Raw genomic sequence first — 22017 nt, forward strand, 5'->3', positions numbered from 1 at the left:
CTGCTAATGATCGGCTCTAGAATTTTTCAGGAATCAGTGTCAAGCTCAGTGGCCTATAGTTTTTTTGATAATCAGGACAACATATCTCTCTCTTTGGTCCTGGAGCATCTATTCCATTCTCTATCTTATTTCAGATCTCACTTATAGTTTCTTGACAATTATCTCTGTTACTTAGTTGTTTTAGCATCCAAAAATCAAGGTCATCTAGTCCAGGTGATTTAAATTCATCAAATGCAATACAATAAGAGCTCTCTTATTATCTGTCTCAATGAGGAACTCCCTCTACCAATGATACTTTTTACCTTCTCTGCTACATAAACCTAAAATATTGAATTATTAAATGACTTGCCCAGGGTCACCTAGCCAGTAGGTCAGTGGGATGTGAGCTCAAGTCTTTCTGGCTCTGAAGCCAGTGCTTTTTCTACTATCATACTGCCTCCAATTAAAAAAAAATTGATCTGAATATCAAAAAGAGTAGCAAAACAAGCATAGATTTCTAGTGTACTCTTCTGGAGTTTATATTGGTTTATATTTTTATTTATATTGGATAACAAGTGAATCAGGGAAAAAAGGTCATTTGAAGGAGATGACAGTCCAAGACACAGAAGGATTGTATTCTAAGACACAGAGATGAAGAGGAATCATTCTAGGTATGAGGAACAAACATACTGAAAAGGCAAAAGTAGAAGGAAGATGAATATTGTTTATGGGGAGTAGTCAATAGGTCAGTTGGCTGGGGAATAGTGAAGGAGTGAAAATGTGAAATCACCTTAGAAGGATAGGCTGGTACTGGATTGTGAATTGCATGAGGGGAGAGGGAAAAGAGAATAAAAATTCATTTTATTTTATTTTGCTGAGGCAAGTGGGGTTAAGTGGGGTTAAGTGACTTGCCCAAGGTCACACAGTCAGGAAATGTTAAGTTTCTGAGATCAGATATGAACTTAGGTCTTCCTGACTTCAAGGCTGGTGCTCTATTCACTGCACTAACTAGCTACTCCAAGAATAAATATTTATATAGTGCCTACTTCATGTGAGATACTGTGCTAAGTACCTTTGTACCTTACAAATATCTCACTTGATCGTCATCACCTGCAAAGTAGGTGATGTTATCCCCATTATACAATTATAGAAACTGAGGCAAACAGCGATAAAATAATTTGCCCAGGGTCACAGCATTAAATGCGAAACATCAGGGCTAATTGTTCACTAAATGCTTTTGCAGCTGGAAATATATTTTAAAGCTTTTGGATTTGCATGTTATCTTGAGAGTTATGTTTAGGTCATAAAAATTCCTACCACATCCACCATGTTAACATCTTGAGAAGGGAGCAGGGTATCTCCCTCCTTCATAATTTCTTTGCTCATTTCTCTGAAATTACTTTGTCTTTACTTTACTTAAATCAAAGCATGAATTGATCTGGGGATATACTGTCTTCCTAAACTCCTCATTCTCCAATGCAAGTCATAAGACAAGGACTGGGAAGGTTTTGCTTGTCCTCAAATTCTTAGCACATAACACAGAATTTTACACATAGTAAATAATTAATAATAGGTGAATTGATGGAATGTATTTTAAATTTCTTTCTATTCTAATAGTTTACTCATCTCCCCTTTACTTCTTCAACTTTCTTAACTTTTTGGTACAAGGGCAAGGGTACTGATTCTGGAGTCAGAGAGCCTGGCTTCTGATTCTCCCTGTCATTCTTGCAGCTGCTATTTCCTTGGATAAGTTATTTAATTGTGTTGTCCCTCACTTTTCTCATCTATAAAACAAGAAGTTGGATTAGGTGGATTTTCATGTCTTTTCCATGTCTGGATCTTTGAACAATTGTTACTAAAGCATGAATAAAAGAGATTGAACATTGTACTTTACACTGCACAATCTCCTATTTCTTGAACGTGAATCCTATCAGTTCTATTAATCCACTTTTCCTTTCAATCAATATAATCCAAGTTGTTAGTATTAGGTATCTCAATAAATGTCTTTCAACATTGTAATGTTTTACAGACCAATTCTAAATATTTGGCTTTATAGTAACTTTTGGGTTCCTTATAGCCCTATCAATTTTCAGTCAGTTTACCAGCATTTATCAAGAGTTTGCTATGTGCCAGATGAATTTGTTATTATTTTGCAAAGTAACTGATTGGTAACTTAAGTGGGATGATACTAGATGAGTAAATTAAAGTAGTATTATAATTTTCATGATATTGGCATGGTCTAATTATAAGTAATATTACTCTAATTATTTAGGGCTGTATTTCTATGAGTTTTTTTTTGCATAATTACTGTATATATTTTGATTAATTCCTCAATATTTTACATATACCACAATTATTTTGAATTGAATTTGTGTTTCTACATCTTTCAGCTGCTTTTTTAATGTGTGTGCATTTATTTTATAATCTATTACTTTGTGAAGTTGTTAATTAATTCAGTTACTTTTTTAGTCAAATGTTTAGGTCCTCAAGTAGACTGATATATCATCTGCAAAAACCCAAAACTATAGTTTTATTTCCTCTTTGTGCATATTGCCTATATTTTTCTTGTTTAATTTCTATAGCCAACATTTCTAATTATAGCATTTTCTGAGTTAAATAATAGTAGTGAAAAAGATGTAAAGACATCTGCTTTGCCTCTTATTAAAAAGATCTCTAGTTTTTCTATTACATTTTTCTCCATAATGTTAGCTCTTTGGTTTAGAGAGATACTATGGATCAAAATAAGAACAGGTTCACTTGTTCCTAAGCTTTTTAGCAGTATCTAATGGTACAATCATGCAATTTTATTAGTTTTGTTATAGTCTGTTATATTTATGGTTTTCCTAATATTGAATCAATCTTGAATTCCTGATCTATAGCCAGCCTAATCATAATATATAGTCTTTTTAAATATGGTACCTTTTTGCTAACATTTTATTAAATATTTTTGCATTGTTATTTATTGAGGACATTATTTGACAGTTTTCCTTCTCTGCTTTGTTTCTCCCTGGTTTAGGCCATCAGGACTGTATTTGTATATAGGGGGATGATTTTTTCTTTTTCTGTTTTTACAAATAGTTGTGTTATATTAGAATCAATTGTTTTTTCCATGTTTGATGGAATTCATTTGGATATATATATGGTACTAGACATATTTTGAGAGTTTCTAGCTCATTCGGATTTCTTTTTCTGAAGTTATTTAAATTCTCAATTAAATTAAATTCTCAAAATAAGAACAATTTTTTTTTTTGTTCTTTTAACCTGGGCATTTTGCACTTTTGCAAATGTTCATCCATTTAATTTAAACGATCAATTTTATTGGTATTTATTTGGCCAAAAATATTTCTTAATGATTTCCTTTTTATATTATTTGTTAATTCTCCTTTTTTCCATTAGTAAATTATTTTAAAAAAGCAGATTAGCTATTTATTTTAGAAAGTGTTTTCCCCTAAAAAAGCTACTTTAATTATCAATGAAGTTTTTTTTTTAACTTCCAATTTATTCATCTTATATTTTTCAGAATTTTCATTTTTGTGTTTACCTTTTTTTTTTTTCCTAATTTTGTTTTAATTGCAGGTCCAATTTACTGTTTAGATTTTTGTTCTCTCATTTGTTGATGAAGGTGTTGAGAGATATTAATTACTTTGGCTGCAGTCCCAAAAGTTTGTGTATGTTGTCTCGTTATTTTCTTTGACAATATCATCTATTGTTTCTATAATTTCTCTATGACTCATTAATTCTTTAGGATTAAATTATTTAATTTCCATTTGAGTTTGAATTCTTTCTTCAAAGGTCCTTTATTGGTCATAATTTTTATTGTATTTTTAATAAAGGATGTTTATTTTTCTGCTTTTCTACACTTGCTTTTGAAGTTTATAGTCAACTTTTATAAAAGTCTCATGTACACTTAGGAAATATGTATACACCTTTCTATTCCCATTCACTATCAGCAGAGATTTAACACATCTAACGTTTTAAAGTTCTATTCAGAATTTTTCCCCTTACATTTGTTTATATCTGAAAGCAGTATCTTGAGATCCCTACAACTATTTCAATTTCGGTGTCTTGTTTTTCTTTGTAATTCTGTTAACTTTTCCTTTAAGAAAATAGTTGCAATGTCAATTAAGGCACATATTATTTTTTTTTTTATTATAGCTTTTTATTTACAAGATATATGCATGGGTAATTTTTCATCATTGACAGTTACAAATCCATTTGTTCCAACTTTTTCCCTCCTTCTTCCTACCCCTTCCCCCAGATGGCAGGTTGACCAATACATGTTAAATATGTTAAAGTATAAGTTATAGTATACATATCCAAACAGTTATTTTGCTGTGTAAAGAGTCGGACTTTGAAATAGTGTACAATTAGCCTGTGAAGGAAATAAAAAATGCAGGTGGACAAAAATATAGAGATTGGGGATTCTATGGAGTGATTCATAGTCATCTCCTAGAGTTCTTTCGCTGGGTGTAGCTGGTTCAGTTCATTACTGTTCCATTGGAACTGATTTGGTTCATCTCATTGTTGAAGAGGGCCACGTCCATCAGAATTGATCATTATACAGTATCATTGTTGAGGTATATAATGATCTCCTGGTCCTGCTCATTTCACTCAGCATCAGTTCATGTAAGTCTCTCCAGGTAGGGCACATATTATTAAGTATTGATTTTATTTCCTTGTCTATCGTACCTTTATATATTACGTAATTTTCTCATTTTTTCCTCATTTAATGATATGTTTTTGCTGTTACCTTGATTGAGATCATGATTACTATCCCTGCATTTTTAAAATTCCCCTGAAGCATAACAAATTCTTTTCTAGCCTTTAATTTTAATTCTGTGTGAATCTTTATATTTAAAGTGTCTGTCTTGTTAACAAATTGGATTCTACATTTTGCTATTTTCATTGTATATGTGGTCAGCCCTTTCATATTCAACTGTTTTGATGAATATGTATTTCCTTTCATCACATTTTATACTTTTCATCATCTTTGCTACCCACTTTTCTCTTTACAAAGGAGGAAGTAAAAGAGAAGAAATATGATCGACACTAGTGACATAAATAATTTGCTTCTATTTCATGCTTCCCTGTACCCAGAATCGGATCACTAATTCTTACCTTTTTCTTTATGACCCCCATTTGAAGTGGAAATTTGTTTTGTTTGTGACTAGTCTCACCTCTGCTCTCTCCTTTCTTTCCTCTTTAATCTCCCTACTGCTGCTCATGCTGTTCACCCCTTGCCTATCTTGGCTTCTTCCCAAAAGCACCATTAAGAGTGAAGCATATTTTATGCTTACGAGTCACATCATTTGAAAAATGTTTTATTGTTGGAAAAAGCTGCATGTAGAAGTTTTGTTTGGGGATAGGGAAATAATTTTCTATGATATATATGTATATGTAACATATAACCATGTTTTATATTTTCCATTGTTATGTTTTATATATGTATACACATATATTATATATATTTTATTAAAAAAAAAAAAGAGGCCATAGAGTTAGTGGATAATAATACTGGACTTGGAGTAGGAAAGAATTGAGTTCAAATCCTACCTGTGACACTAGCTAGGTAGATATTAGGTAAATCATCTAATTTCATTCAGCTGCAGTTTCCTCCTTGATAAAATGGGGATAATAATCCCTGGAATACCTACCTACCAGACTGGTTTGTATTGTCCAAAGGAGATCACTGAAAAATATTTTTGCAGATTTTAAAACACTATATAAACTGAGGTAGACTGGTGTGGCTCTGGAATCAGACAGAGCTGGATCCAAGCCATGTGTCTGACATATGCTGGCTAAATGACTATGGGCAATTCATAATAACTTCTCTGTGTACTCTAGTAACTCTCTCAGATTATAATTCACAGATGAGTTGCTAACCTAGGATTTTTGTGTGTGTGTGTGTGTGTGTGTGTGTGTGTGTGGCAGTTGGAGTTAAGTGTGTATGGGTTTACAGAACTAGGAAGTATCTGAGGCTGGATTTGAACTCAGATATTCCCGGCTCTAGCTCTGGTACTCTTTTTTACTGCACCATTTAGCTGCTCATCTAATCACCGATCTGGACCTCTCTTTCTCTATAGTTTCCATTCGAAATAAACTGAAAATATAGGACAAACTCTTATCAAGGATATGAAATTGAACTCAACCAGAACAGTCTTCATGCAGAAATTATGGACCAGATAGCTCTAGGGGCCATTCATCCAATGCAAATCATAGTTTGAATAATAGGCATTCTTTATGCACTTGGTGTGTCCTGTGTGTGGGAAAAAAGGGCCAGCTATATCAGCATGGTTTACAGAGATTATAACTATAGCGCCTTCTGATTACTTATAATCTCTGTGCAAGAACAGGCCAAAGTTCAAGGGAGGAATAATCTTTGGGGTGAAAGGAAGTGTCTCCGGCATTCAAGGACCTGGGAAAAATTTTAAGGACCTGAATGGTTACTGCAGAGGAGACGTGTCTCTCATGTAGCAAATAGGCTAAGTATTATCACAAACATACAAAGAAATGGAAGCTGAGAGGGAAGGTGATTTGTCCATGGTCACCCGGGTAGTAAATGTCAGAGCCAGGACTTTCCAGCCAGATATTCGATAGGTGATCATGTGGAAAAGACTCCGCTTAGCCTCCGAGAGGGCAATGTTGGAGGCTGCTGAAAGGCAGATTTAGGTCAGATGCAAAAAAAGAAAAAAGACTTCATAATAATTACTGCCAGGTATTCAGACTACAGCAGAAAGCTCAGTTCTGATGGGCTGGCCATATTTGTTCAAAGGCCAAATGTACATTTTCCTAAATTTATTTTACATGGAACTCACACAAGGCAAATGCTCATGTGGGAGGTCAGAAGTGATAAAAGGACACTCTCAAAGTCTCTCTGAAAAACTTTAGAATTGATTGTATGATGTGGGAGATCAGCACAGGACTGCCCAGCACGGTGCACCCTCAGCAGAGAAGGTGAGCAAAGTAGAATTGCAGTAACTCCAAAAAAAAAAAAAAAAAAAAGAAGTACAAATTAGAGTCATCTCCACTCTAAATGTTCATATGACTTATTAAAAACTCACTGGAACTGGGGTACAATCTTCTGAGCTCCTGTATCTGCCCCTGACAGTGATGTCATTTTGGTCCTCTTGGAATAACAATGGCTGTTTAACAGTCAGCCATGTGTTTTATGTTTTTAGGGACTCAGTTTCCTTGTATATAAAATGAGGAGGTTTTTATATATGAACTCCTAGTTTTGTACATGAACACTCTTATGCAAATTGAAATCACTGACCAACTCTAGGCCTTGTCCATTTAATAGCAAATTGTGGTGATTTTTTCCAATAGTATTCATGTAAGGGTTCAGGTGTTTGAAGGCAGCCTGATATTCCTTACCTATGGGCCGACAGGACTTTTCTCCGTCTCCCTCTTTTGGAAATATCCCCACTTCTTATCTGCAATGTAAACAATCCCATTGCCTCATCCATACTTACCTCAGGCCAGTGACTCTGAAGTACCTGTCCATGAAAGGGTAGAGGTCACTGGCTTGGGAATCAGGACTGGACTCTCCTCTGGCCTTTACAATTTATTGATCCTGGAAGTTAAACTCAATGAGCCTCAGTTTTTTTATGTGCAAAAAGAGAATTGAGGGTCAGCTAGATGGCTCAGTGGATAGCACACATTGAAGTCATGAGGACCTGAGTTCAAATCCAACTTCAGATATTTAATGCATTAAAACTAGCTGTGTGACCCTAAGCAAGTCATTTAACTCTGATTCCCCACCACCCTCACAATAAAAAAAAAAAAAAAAAGATGGGCTTGATCTTGAAAGATCCCTTCTACCTATCATGTTTTTTTTTTTTTTTCCTTTGTGTTTCCAGAATTTAATACAATGACTTGCAGATTGTAGGTAGTTAATAAATGCTGATTTAATTGTTTGGATTCTTAGATTTTTGGTGGAAAAGATATAATGTCCCTGGAGCAACTTTAAACAAAAACGGAGTGATGTTTTTCCTAGTTAATTTACTACTGCTACCATCTGGGAATCAATAGGAAAAAGGCATTTTTTTTCCCCTGAAGGCCCGTGGCTTGGTATTATGGTCTCTTCTCTAGGGTAATGTCTTCCTCAATGCCACACAGTGTCCCAGCACTCCTTAAGTACAGAAAAGTCAACCACAGTAATGTGCAAATTTCTTTATTATAGTGAGAGAGAATCTCAAGGAACAGATTATATATGCAACGTTAGTGAATTAGAAGTATGCCTCTCACTTGGCTTTAAGGAGATTTAAAGCATTAATTTATCTCTCTCAGGTTCTCAGTTTCCATTCTTCTTTTATCCACAGGTTGCTGGATTAGTCTGATACTTGGGCCTTACTGTTTGTTCATCCCTGTTGGTTTATCCTTCTGCTTTTCTCACCCATGCTACCTCTTAGTAACTTTGATTCTCAGAGAAATCTGGTCTTTTTTTTTTTTTTTTCTGGACAAACCTCAAATCATCCTGTGACCTCAAGAAAAAAATTCTATGGATCCATTGGGATCAACCATTTGACTTTCGTGTTTTCCTGGCAGAAATTCCCAAATTTAACTTTTTGTGTGTCATAAATGCCTTTGGCAGTATGAGGGGGTCTATGGACCCCCCCCTCTCAAAATACTATAAATAAGTACTTAAAATAAAATACATAGGACACCAAGGAAACCAATTACATTGAAATATAGTTATAAAAATATGAAAAATGTTCAAAGATCAAAAATTAAGAATCCCTTTGCTCTACAGTCAGGGTAGTACCCTGAAGGAATGCTATAACTGGGTTCAGATCCTGACTCTATGTGATTCTGAGAAATTTAACTTGAGGTTCGTTTCCTCCTCTGTAAAAGGAGAGGGCTGGGCTTCATCCCTAAATCTATGGTCCTGTCATCCTTGGCCTTCCATTACTCAGAATATTCTTTTCTCAGTTTCGTGAGCTACATTTTCCTTCTGGAGCAGCACATTTTAGGCTCATCCACTCCAAGATTTCTCTCTTCTCTATTTCTTTCTCCTGTGGCTGTTTTTAATGCTTTCTTTGTGGCCCTGAGAATGAGAAGGATGGGGGACTTCAGGAAAATCACTTCCTGAGGTTCACTGTGGATATAAAGGGATGCTCTCAGGCTTGTTGGTTGATTGAGTTTGGATTCAGTAAAGAAATGATCACTATTACAATGATATTAGACTAAAAAGAAACAGTCAAGTCTAAAAATAAGGTCTAGGGGTGTTGAGGCTCTGGATGATGACCCCAATGAGAAAGAATCAAAAAGAATTGTAGAAAAAGAAGGTGGGTTAAAATGAAAACTTTACCCAAAATGAAGTCCCTCATCCTTCTCATTCTCAGGTTAGCTCTGCTTTTGATACTGTCACTCATGCAAAAAGTGGGAGCCAATCTCATCCCCAGTGTGAATGAGGCAAGTCTCTTCTATTTAAAGAGCTTTAGGTAGTAATTAAGACAATGTCCTCTTCTACATATTCAGTGATGGCACTGACTTACCACTGGCAGGGTCTCAACAGTGGAGGTGAGTCTATCCATATTTTCATAGTTGGGCAACATAAATCTAGTCCTGAGTCCTGTCACTAGTATATGACTTAGGGCATCTTTTTAGGGAGTGGGATAATGATCCCATTCCTGCCTAACAAAGTTGTTGAAGACAAAGTGAGGTGATGCTAGGAAAAGTAGAGTACTCCACACCAATAGGAGATGGTGGTGATGGCAATAGTGATAATAAATGACACATCTTTGAGAAACGTCTGCTAGGTTAGGGGTCCATTTGTTAGAGGGGGCAGGTAATTTGTGTGTGTGTGTGTATATGTGTATGTGTGTACAAAGTCTTTTATATTATAAGATTCCCTCACTAGAGCCCACTCAAATCTGAGATTAGGGGAGAAAAACAGAGCTCTAACTAGCAATTTTTGTGTCTGAGGCAAGGGGATGGGAAGGTTCACTTGGATTTCAAATGGGGGATTGGAGAGAGAGGCCTGTCCTAGAGATATCAGAGGTTCTTATGTTATTTAAGAACTGGTTTCTCTTAGGAGAGAAGAAATGGCCAAAGTTACTCCTGGTAACATGGAGAGGGCCCGACACAAAATTGCTGGGGACATATGTGCTCCTTGAAACTAGGGGAAAGACACTAGGATAAGTTCTCTGCTGTTTGAGGAAAGAGGGATGAGTACACCAGGAGACAGTGCTGCCACATCCTTTAATTTTCTGGCCTAGGACGAAGCTCTGATATGCTCCTTCCCCTAGTTAGGCGCTGGGGAAAGGGCAAGGTAGTTTTAATGGGAAGTTAGTTGGAGATCATCTAGCCTGTGATGTTGGGAGGAGCTCAGGGTCCAGGTGGCATTTTCGGGATCACACTGCCCAGTGGGGAAGAATAGCTTCCAGTTGTCCCTTTCCACCTGGCACTGTCCTTTATGGCTCATTTTAAGCCAATCCATTTGGTTCACACCAGCTGGTGTTTGTATCAGTGATGATGGAGGGGACAAGGTGAACAGGTGCACCCCTCTCCCAGGGCACTTTATGGGAGATGTGTATTTGTTTCCAGGAGAGATTAACTAGTATGTGCCAGTAGGAAAGCTAACGCTGTAAAGTGGAGCCCATCCAGGAAGGCTGTCACTTTTCTTCCTGCCCTGGGAGCTAGTAGGGAAATATAGGGTCAGGTTATTGTTCCTAAAAACCTTGGAACAATTAATTTTTTTTTTTTTTACCTCAGGGGCAATCCCTGAATTATAGAATTATAAGCCCCATGAATGGAACTTTATGATATTTAAAAACCCCTATGTCCTTGCTGAACATAATTTTGGCCTGCAGGAAGCCATATGAATGAAGCAGTCCAGGAAGGAATTTAGCCTTCTCAGTATTAGATATTGCTCTGGCAAATCCTATTGGGATCACAATGGCACAGGACAAAGTTTGAGTTACTGTTGTCTTTTTCCCCTCTTACTCATTAGAGAAGAAAGAAAGGCATTATAGTATAGTAGACTGAAAATTAACTCAAAGCACAAACTCAATTATTATTGTAAATCCTATGTGTTTTCAACCACTCCAAGTTCTCCAAATCAGGGCCTTGGACACCTCATGTACATACTCACTAAGCCAATACAAAGCTACCAGTCACTTTAGAAACACAAAATTATCACTTTTAAAATTCTGAATAAACAAGTTGTCATACATACAGCTCACTGATCTCTCTTTATCTACCCTCCAGACTGACAAGTTATTGGATGTGGATGAGAAAACTGATTCTGGGAACTTGGGTAGAGGTGCTCTGATGAGGTAGAGCAGCCAGAAGTTGATGGGATCACTACTAGCTTCTACTTTTTTCACTTACTGAATAAGAATAGAGATTTTGCCTCTTGCTGGGGGGCACACAACACCCTGACAGGTAAAAAAGGGCTTCCTCCAGGGCCCTCTAGGTTCTGGCCTGGTACTTCTAATCCAGGGATGACTCTTATGACAGGATGGCTTACTGGCCAGGGCTGTTTGACAGGACAGAACATTAAGGTTATATTAAAGCATAGGATTAGGGTCCAGATTACCTCACGCTTTCTCAGCTGAGTTCACTTGCAATGTCAGGGTCAGAAGTCTGATTATCTTGATGCCATAGAAAGAACAATGGGTAAATTCCAGCTATGCCATTTACTTAACTTCCCTAGGTCTCAGTTTCCTCATCCATAAAATGAGATAATTGGGCTAAAAGGTCTTTAAGGACTCTTCTAGTGCTAAATCTAGGATCCCATCAATTACTTGAATCCTTTATCACATTCTCAGATTTCTCTAGATTGGTATGAATTTCAGCCTCGTTTGTGTATGAGGGAAGTGAAACAAAGGAAAAAATGAAGGCTCTTTGTAAATGAATAGAGAGCTGGTGAATGCTAGGCTCAACAGCAGGGTAAAGATATTCAGGAAATGACCCATGAGCCTGTTCTGTCCAGCATGAGGGCTGTAGGCAGTGAAAAATCCCCAGTGGAACATTTGAAGTTGTTTTCTTCTTTTTACATCACTCTGGCCTTCCCCACCATCCACAGGATATTGTAAGATAAAGCCCAGAGCCTAGATGGCCTCCCCCTCATTATCTGACTCAATGACATCGAGGGGCTGTAGGCGCAGGGAATCATAGTTGGGAGGTGGAGTGCCTGGGATGGGCAGGGCCTGCTCATCTGGGTAGTCCTCAGGGACGTGAGGGGGATTAGTGTCACGTTCAGTATCACGTTGGAAGCCAAAGTTGGTGTGGGCCTCCACCAGCTCTGCCACTGTGGGCGGGGGACCCTCGTAGCGAGCCTGGGCCCGCCGCTGCTTCAGGCCCTTGGCCCAGGCCACCAGTTTGATGATGGTGATCCAGACACAGTCGATGATGATCTCCCCAAACTCGATGATGCACAGTACGGAGCCGCCCATCCAGAACCCAAACTGGCCACCCAGGCTGGAGAGTAACCATACCACCTGGAGGGAAAGATGTGTCCTGAGGACAAAGGCTCCCCCTGAAACCTCGCCAGACTTTTATAGTATCCCTCCATCCCACAACTCCTGCAGGCCAAAGCCTGGCAGAGGCTTAGAGCAAGATATTTTGAAATGGCTCAGGGAATGTTCTACAAGTGATTTCCTTGTCCCCACTAGGCCCAGGTCTAACATGCACCTTTTTTCTCCTTACAAACTCATTATCTGGTAACACTGTGATGCAGTGGGAGGGTTTTGGCTTTGGAGTCAAAGGACCTCTATTTAAACTATGGTTCTGCCATTTGCCTGTGTGACCTTACTCAAGTCACTTAAGACTCAGTTTCCCCCTCTGTAAAATAAAGAAACAGGACCATGTAATCCCGATTTCAATAATCTGGGGCAAGTAGTGGGGGTGTCTGTGACCATAATTCCTCAGGGGCTCCAGGGGCTCTGACTCCCCTAGAATCTTTGGTGGGGATGGGGTTCACAACTCACATTGTTTGCTGCTGACTCGGCAAATGTCCGAAAGTTGAATTCTTGGAAGTAAATGTTGAGCTTGACAATTCCTTTCCTGTGGATAAGACAGTGATCATGGCTATAAGGTTTCAGGCCTTGTGCTTGGTGAGAGACCAGGTTGGCAAGAAAGACCTTTCCCTTTAGATAAGGTTTAGATAGTCAAGTCCCACATAGAAAGAGAGGCGAGGGTGGTATTGATTGGAGAAGGGGCCAGAGAAGGCCTTCCTTAACTGCCATGGTGTGCTCCTCCCAGTGTGCTCCATTGCCAAGAGGGAGGCGTCATGCTGTGCTCACTGAGGATAACAAGCATGTTGCCCCTGCCCATCCCTGGAGCCTTAGGCATCATACACCCTTCTTCCTTGCCCCAATTGCATGAAACATAAATCTCTCACTGGTACCACTTCCTGGATGACATACACAAGACCAGCCTCTTTTTGGACCTCCCCAGAACCCAAAGTTGTCAGTTTTTTCCCTTGGGAATTCATGAAGCTGTGTTGGAAAAGAAATTGAGCTTGAACCAGCTTCATCAAGTCAGTTATGGATTCCAGGTTTGGTTGCAACTTTCATCCTATCTCTTATGTGGGATAGGAAGCAGTGATTATGGCCTGATCCTAATTCTGGGACGGGGATAAGGAACAGCCTCTTCATAGCCTTGGGATAGAGGGGGATGGTCCTGCCACATTCCCTCTATAGATGTACAACAGTGGCAACGGCAGAAATATCAACAGTTACTTGAGGGTGACTTAAGCTAACAAACCCTTCTTTTGGGCTTCTAGCACAGGAGGCTGAGGCCCGTGGTGGCCTTTTTTTTATTGGGATCAGACTCAGTTCTTGATTTCTTGACTATGCTGAGGTTCTGTAGACGGTCCAGTTCTAGCAATGATTAGTGTAAAAAGGAGGCTGGTCTCTAACCTCCCTTAAAAGCTGACTCTTGTTCTCTGATCAAATTAATCTTGGTTGTTCCTTCTTTAATTATTTATTGTGCTGAATCCTCTTCTGGATATTCAGGATTCTCAGGTTGCCTCCTGGAGGTATATGGTCTTCCACTCAAACCCACCCACCTATGTGTGATCTGTAGCTGTTCCATGGCCTCCATTCTCAATGCTCCACCCAGATAATATCCTCCCTACTGCAGTGACCTAATCTTATCCCTCCACTTCACATATGTGCATTTTAAAGAGAGTTTTCTGGAGATACGGCTTTAATGCAAAAGAATCACTCTACTAGAAGGAATTTTAGGCAATGAGGAAAGGTCAGGAGGGGAGATGTCTCCAGGAAGATGCCTTGTAGATCCTAAAATAACATTTTGCTAGGAGCTCCTTTGTTCAGGAGTCTAGGATCCTTAGGATTCTTCTTTGAAAGTAATAGTACTTACCTGTCTATAGTCAGGTTGGATGTTTGATCACGTTCATAAGACAAAACATGGAAAATCCAGTCCTGAAACCAAAGAGAGCATGACTCCTCAAACTTAAAGTGCTTCCAAGAATATTTACAGTGACTGGGACATACAGGGTCACTGACACAGGCCTTTTAACATTGAGCTGACAAGCATTTAAATAAGTGCTTACTAAGTGCCAAGAATTATGCTAAGCAATGGAAATATAGAAAGAGGTAAAAACAAAGTTCCTGCCCTCAAGGAGCTTGCATTTTTAAAAATTTGATAGTATTTTATTTTTCTGATGACATGTAAAGAGAGTTTTCAGCATTCATTTTTGTAAGATTTTTGAGTTACAAATTTTTTATTTCCTTCCTCCCTTCCTTTTCCCCTCCCCAAAACAGCAAACAATCTGGTATAGGTTATACATGCACAATACTTTTAAACATTTTTATGTATTAGTTATGTTGTGAAAGAAAAATTAGAACAAAAGGGGAAAGCCAAGAGAAAGAAAAAGCAAGCAATTAAACAAAAAAGATGTGTAAATAGTATACTCTGATCCTCATTCAATCAAGGAGTTTACATTTTAATGAGGGAAAAGTCTGTCAACAACCAGGTAGATAAAAGATATATACTGAATAGATGGAAGATAATATGGGAGGGAAAGGCATTAGTAGCTGGGAGGCACTGAGAAATGGAGACTTGAAAGGAGCCAGGAAAATTGAGAAATGCAGAGATAAGAGAGTAAAAGTATTACAGGTATTGCTGTTTGTTGTTGTTCACTTGTTTCCATATTTTTATGACCTCCATAAACCATATCACACCAGTACTGCCCCTGGGATTTTTTGGCAAAGATACTGGAATGATTTCCTATTTCCTTTTCCAGTGGGTTAAGGTAGACAAGTCAAGTTTCCAGGATCACACAGATAGTAAGAATAGGAAAGAAAAAAAAGAGAAAAACAAAGAGAATGAATAAAAGAGAGAGGAGAAACATCACTAACTGATCAACCCCTTCAAGCCTTTTCCCATCTTTGGACTTCTCCATTTCTTTCCCTTATAAAAAAAAAAGAACAAAATAAACAAAAAACCCACATGAATCTCTAATTCTCTAGAGGATTATTTTTTTTTATTCAAACCTTTCTTAAAGAGTGTCACTATCACTATGTCCAAAGGGTTATTAAACTGTGTATATCCTTTGATCTCTACTGGATCTGTAATCCAAAGAGATCATTTTAAAGATAGGACCCACACGTGCAAAAAATATTTGTAGCAACCCTTTTTGTGGTGGCAAGGAATTGGAAACTGAATGGATGCCCATCAGATGGGGATTGGGTAAATAAGTTAGGGTGTGTTAAAGTAATTAGAATTTTAATTGTTTGATTTTATTTATGAGAACTATTCAACGGGATGATTTCAGAAAAGCCTGGAAAACCTTAGATGAACTAATGTTAAATGAAGTGAGCAGAACTAGGAGAACATTATACAGCAACAACAAGATTATATGATGATCAACTGTGGACTTGGCTCTTTTCAACAATGAAGTGATTCAAGGCAATTTCAATAGACGTGATGGAAAGAGTCATCTGCATCCAGAGAGAACTATGAAGACTGAATGTTAATCAAAATATAGTATTTTCATCTCTCTTTTTGTTGTTTGTTTATTTTCTTTCTCATTTTTTTCACTTTTAATCTGATTTTTCTTGTGCATCATCATGAATTTAGAAATATGTATAGAAGAATTGCACATTTAACCTATATTGGATTGCTTGTTATCTAGGGTGGAAAGGATAAAAATTTGGAACACAAAGTTTTGCAAAAGTGAATGTTGAAGACTATCTTTGCATGTATTTAGAAAAATAAAAGGCTATTATTTTTATTTATTTATTTTTAATAACTTTTTATTGATAGAACCCATGCCTGGGTAATTTTTTACAGCATTATCCCTCATGCTCACTTCGGTTCTGATTTTTCCCCTCCCTCCCTCCACCCCCTCCTCCAGATGGCAAGCAGTCCTTTACATGTTGAATAGATTACGGTATATCCTAGATACAATATATGTGTGCAGAACCGAACAGTTCTCTTGTTGCACAGGGAGAATTGGATTCAGAAGGTATAAATAACCCGGGAAGAAAAACAAAAATGCAAGCAGTTTATATTCATTTCCCAGTGTTCTTTCTTTGGGTGTAGCTGCTTCTGCCCATCTTTAATCAATTGAAACTGAATTAGTTCTCTTTATCAAAGAGATCCACTTCCATCAGAATACATACTCATACAGTATCATTGTTGAAGTATATAATGATCTCCTGGTTCTGCTCATTTCACTTAGCATCAGTTCATGTAAGTCTCTCCAAGCCTCTCTGTATTCATCCTGCTGGTCATTTCTTACAGAACAATAATATTCCATAACGTTCATATACCACAATTTACCCAGCCATTCTCCAATTGATGGGCATCCATTCATTTTCCAGCTTCTAGCCACTACAAACAGGGCTGCCACAAACATTTTGGCACATACAGGTCCAAAAGCTATAATTTTTAAAAACTTCCCCCCAAAAAAGCATCATTATAATGTATAAATCATTAAATACAAGAAGGTTAAATGATACCCCAGGAGCCAGGGAGAGGGATACACAGACTCAAACCAGAGCCTAACAAATCTAATTCCTTTACCTCAGAGGCCTCAGATGGCCAGTCAGCCATGGAGATAGTCATCTTGTACTGTGTATCACTGCAAGAGAAAAAGGACACTGGTGGATTCAAGAAATATTCTCCAATCCCCCCTAATCATTAATGTCTCCATGTTCCCTCCCCTCTCTCCCAAATCAGTCCTCAGACAACACATTGTTTATGCCTCTCTTAGGCACTTGCCATGTATTATTCAGAATTTTAATTATTCCCCTTAGACCATAAGCTAGTCATGGGGGCAGGGACTATTAACTAAATTTTATATCTCTCCCAGCATCTCATACCATCCTTGGTACACAACAGATACAAAACAAATGTTTGTTGAATAGAATTTTCAAGTAAAATGCTTTTCCTTAGTATAGGAATGGAGTAATTTTCAAGTCTTCACCCCTCCTCTCATACTCCTAAGAGGTACTCACTTGCAGGACTCCTTACAGAGGCTGATGCAGTTTTCTCTATGTTCCACACTCATTCGAAGGGCTGAGTAACAGTATGCTGTTTAACACAAACCAAATGCATCATTGAGTAATTAGGGAGAAATAGGGAAGACTTCCTAGGGGTCCTCAACTTTTAGCTTCTTTTCTACTAAAATTCTTTGTGTTTATTTTGATTTTATTCTGTATGTGCACACACTCATATGCAGGATTTCTTTAATTTTTGTCTTTGTAGCTTTAGTTTCTTTGCTGTACCAAGGCTGGCACATTGTAGGCACTTAATAAATTTGTGATGATGGATGGACTGATGGGAATGATTTTGCAGAGGGGTTGAGAGGCAGTTAACACTAAACTGAAAAACTATAATAGCAAGTGACATTTATGTTTAAAGTTTACAATCATTATCCCCATTATTCCCATTTTGCCAAGGTCACACAGTTGTTACTATATTTGAACCCAGGTCCCTCACTTGACTTTATTATCTATGTCTCTTAGATTATTCCCAGCAACAAGTTTTTTTTAATAGGGTTTTCTTTATTAAAGCTTTTTATTTTTCAAAACATATATGCATGGATAATTCTTTTCTCCCCCACTTCCCCCACCCCCTCCCCTAGATAGAAAGTAGTCCAATATATGTAACAATAGTTTTTAAGAATAAGAAGAGGTCAGTTATTTAAGATATAAGAAGTGTAGGTAAGTCCTGAGAGGTGAGATCCAGCTTAGTCTAGTTTGCTGATTCCCATACAGAATGTCCTTGAAAGCAACTGCTTTTCCCAAGGAGGGCCTAGGGCTGCCCTGAGCAAGTTCAAACTGGCTTTAGAACTGAGTTGAATTACTGTTTATCTTGATCACTTTGACAATTTGTTTGAGTAGGGATGGACAGCCTGAAATTTACATCACTGAAGATAATAACTATTTTGATGGGTTCATAAATACAATGGGATATTATCTATATTTTAGCATATAGCCCCCTACTAACACAGCCACATAGAGATGCCTTCCTTCTTTTCCTTTGGATACTTATTTGCTGGATTCTGTCCTAGAAATACAGGTAAAATCTGATTACCACAACCTTGTGAGAACTAATCTTCTGAATCTTGCCTATGGCGTTGGCAATAAAAAAAAGGCATAAAAGGTAAAAGATAAAAAGTATCAGAGATGGAAACTGAAACCAAGTCTTTTTTACTTTACTTTATCCATTTTGTTAGTTCTTTGGCAAGAAGGCTGGGCCCAAATGTATTATTCACTTGTGTGTTCTTGTGCCTAGCACAGTACAAACAGTACACGGATTTTGAATTAATTTAAAACTGTATCAGAATTGATTTTCAGTTGGATCCATTTGAGTCAACATAAGGACCTCTTTCTCTAATTAAGAACATAGAAGCCTCTGAGACCCAATCTGCTACTTAAGAAGGGATCTTTCAACACCTGCTCTAGAGGTATCATCTGGAGTTCAAACACTTACCCCAGTCAGGAAAGTCTTGGTTGTTGCAATATTTTTCCCCCTTAGGAAGGGGATACAGGTAATGACCGCAGGAGCAGTTGTGAATCATGTGTTCTTGGAAGCAGGATCGAAGGCAGGCCTGGGAAAGTTACAAGGATGGAGATGAAAACCAACCCATTCCTTCCTGAAGTGAGCACTGGCCAGGAGAAAGGCTTCCTGCACTCTGATTTCAGAGCTAACCCTTCCTGGGGGTTCCTTTTAACTCATCCATTTAACTTTCTACATCTATTCCCACTATCTTTGGGTCATCATCATTTCCTGCCATATCCTCCTAACCTGTCTCCCTGCATCTCATCTCTACAGCTTTCTTTCTATATTTTATATTGCTGTCAGGCTAATTTTATTACGCATAAGCCGGACCATATCACCCTTTTATCTAAACCTGTGGGACAATGCATAGTACATGTATTTTGAATTGATTTGAAACAGAATTAGGCTAGAGCTCCAGTTTGATCAATTTAAGTCAACATAAGGACTTTCTTTACTAGATGAAATAAAGACTTAACCTGGAGTCTGTGAATATCTCTGTTTCTCAAAATATTTTGATGACTGAATTTCAATATAATAGATTTCCTCGGTAATACATGTGTTTCATTTTATGTATTTAAAAATATTACTTTGCCCATCAGTTGGGTAATGGCTAAACAAATTATGGCAGATGGATATAATGCAATACTTTTACTCCGTAAGAAATGGTGAAGAAGATGGTTTCTGAGAAGCCTAAGAAGATTTATATGAACTAACACAGAGTATAGAGAGAACAATTTATACTACAACCATAACAACACTATAAAAACAAACAAGTTTTTTTTCAATGATCAAACATTATTCCATAGGACTAATGATACGGAATACTATTTGCCTCATAACAGAGAGGTGATAGACTCAGGATTCAAAATAAGGCATATATTTTTGGACATAGCCAATTGGATCTGTTTATTTTTGTTTGACTATGAATATTTTTACAAGGTTTTTTTTTCCTTATTTTTTCCCTCTAATGGGTGAGAAGAAACATTAAAGAGAAATAAAATAAATATCGGTTAATTGAAAATAATTGAAAAATATTTTGAGAATGAATTCATTTTTACTATGCTTGCAGAGGTGTCTATGACACACAAAAAGTTTAAGAACCCTTATTTTAAAAACTTCAGTGGCCTTTGTCTCTTTAGGAAAGAACAAAAACTTTCAGTTTAGTATTCTTTGGCCCTTTATAATATGACTCTAGTTTCTAGACTTAATCCCTCTGGTTACTTAGTATTCTAACCAAATGGGATAGCCTATTGGGTGTTTCAAAAGTACATAAGTGACCCAAATTCTTATGGAGCAGAAAGATAGGCCCACAGACAGAAAAGCAATAATAGAACACATGAGAAAACCATTCTTATCAATCTGCCTTTACTCACTATCTCCATGCCTTTGTACACTTTGTCCCTCTTGCGTGGAATAATCTCCTACAATTCTGTCTTTTGAAATTTTTTCTTTCAAAGCCCAGCTGAGGCGCCACCTTCTTCATGAAGTCTTCTCTAATTACCTCAGCTAGAAGCGATCTTTTCTCTTTCAAATCTTTCATGTTACTCTTATGTCCTTATTACTTCTACATTTTATTCCATAGTTCTCCCAATTAGATTGCAGATCACAAGTACTTTGAGGACTTTTGACTTTTTTTGGACATTTTTGTATTACTAGTTTTTAGTACAGTATCCTATGTCTTTTGGGGCACCAGGCTGGTGATTTTATTGAAGAATTCCATTTATTAATTGGACATTTGCTTTTCAACTTATAGTCTTAGAAAGTTGCCTAGAAATCCCAAGAATGGATTTCCCCAGAATCACAGTGTTGGATATGGGTTCTGATCCACAGTTTCCTGTTTCTGATACCAGCCTACCAAATAGGTGTTTAATACATATTTGTAAAATTGAGTTAAGAAGCTAATCTAGCTTTTTTTTTTTTTTTTTTAACCTTGGTCATTGGGTCAGCATGTGGCCTTCTGGCTGGGCCAGGCCAGCTGGTTGAACTGCTCTGTTTAGGTGGAACTACCCTTTAGGTTTTGTTTTGGGTTTCTATGACCCTTTTCTCAAAAATAATCTTCAAATGATCCCAATGTCATTGCCATTAGGATACAGCACCTTTCTTCCCAGAAACAGAGTACTGTTACTAAGCTTCTGAATCTGACCTGTGCACAGCCTTGACAATAAAAACAACGAAACAGTCCCTGCCCACCAGACAAGTAGAGAAGATGGGAGGGAGAGGACAAGGGAAAGGCAGAGGATTGAAGACATGACACAGAAAAATAAAGGAACTTGCAAGGTCATGGAACAATTTGAGTCAGCAGAATAACTAATGTTCAGTCCTCCTGTCTCCTCGTCCAGCACCCTTATCAGAACATGAACAGATCTGAGAGATAATGGTAGTGGACATAATTTGAACCCAGTTTTTCTAGCTCCAGAACTACTGTTCTTTCTAATGTAACAAAATGTCCTTTATAGGTTCGCTGAAGAATATTTCTACTGCAAAGCCCAGGGGAGAGTCAATCATATCCCTTTCCCAATGAGGCCATATTTCTCCCCGGAATCTGAATGTAGTGACTAATGAGCAACTAAAACCCATTTTTGAACTCAAAGCCTTGTATAACTCTGGATCTAGGGAAGGTTCCCTGGGGTTTTGGACATTTGGAAATGAACTTGTTAATCCTAGGGAAAAGATCTCAAACAACCTAGACAAAGTCAAGGGTTGAGAAGAACTGGACTAATCTAAGAATTCTCTAGACATCCTTAGCAATTAAAAATTAAAAATGTAGCCTGGAATGATTGACTCTTAGCCTATGCTTTAAAACTAACCCATCAAAGAATTCTAGAGGAGTCTGTCTTGAACTAGGCATTTCACTTTTTTACCTTCAATAATAAGTTTTTAATGAACAAAATGCTCACCTGAAGTATTATAATAGTTTCCTAACTAGTCTTCACATTGCATTTCCCTCCCAATCCATTATATAAACAAAAGACAAGATTATTTTTCTTGGATATCATGGTGGAAAGAACATTGGACTGGGAGCCAGAAGGCCTGGGTTTGAATCCTCTCTTCATC

General features: G+C 37.6%; 1 protein-coding gene across 1 annotated transcript in view; it reads right to left on the reverse strand.

The window, feature by feature from the left end:
* Positions 1–8136: 8136 nt before the first annotated feature.
* Positions 8137–22017, reverse strand: part of SCNN1B (sodium channel epithelial 1 subunit beta) — a 95980-nt gene continuing 82099 nt past the window's right edge. The window contains exons 8-13 of the mRNA XM_051964806.1: positions 18895–19012; positions 17415–17490; positions 16981–17038; positions 14311–14372; positions 12915–12990; positions 8137–12425 (exon numbers count right to left, since the gene is read on the reverse strand). Of these exons, the coding sequence (XP_051820766.1) occupies positions 12036–12425; positions 12915–12990; positions 14311–14372; positions 16981–17038; positions 17415–17490; positions 18895–19012 (780 nt within the window). The 3' untranslated portion in view covers positions 8137–12035. The remainder of the gene's footprint in view (positions 12426–12914; positions 12991–14310; positions 14373–16980; positions 17039–17414; positions 17491–18894; positions 19013–22017) is intronic.

Source organism: Antechinus flavipes, chromosome 1 (genome assembly GCF_016432865.1).
Source record: "Antechinus flavipes isolate AdamAnt ecotype Samford, QLD, Australia chromosome 1, AdamAnt_v2, whole genome shotgun sequence".
In the NCBI taxonomy this organism is placed as follows: Eukaryota; Metazoa; Chordata; class Mammalia; order Dasyuromorphia; family Dasyuridae; genus Antechinus; species Antechinus flavipes.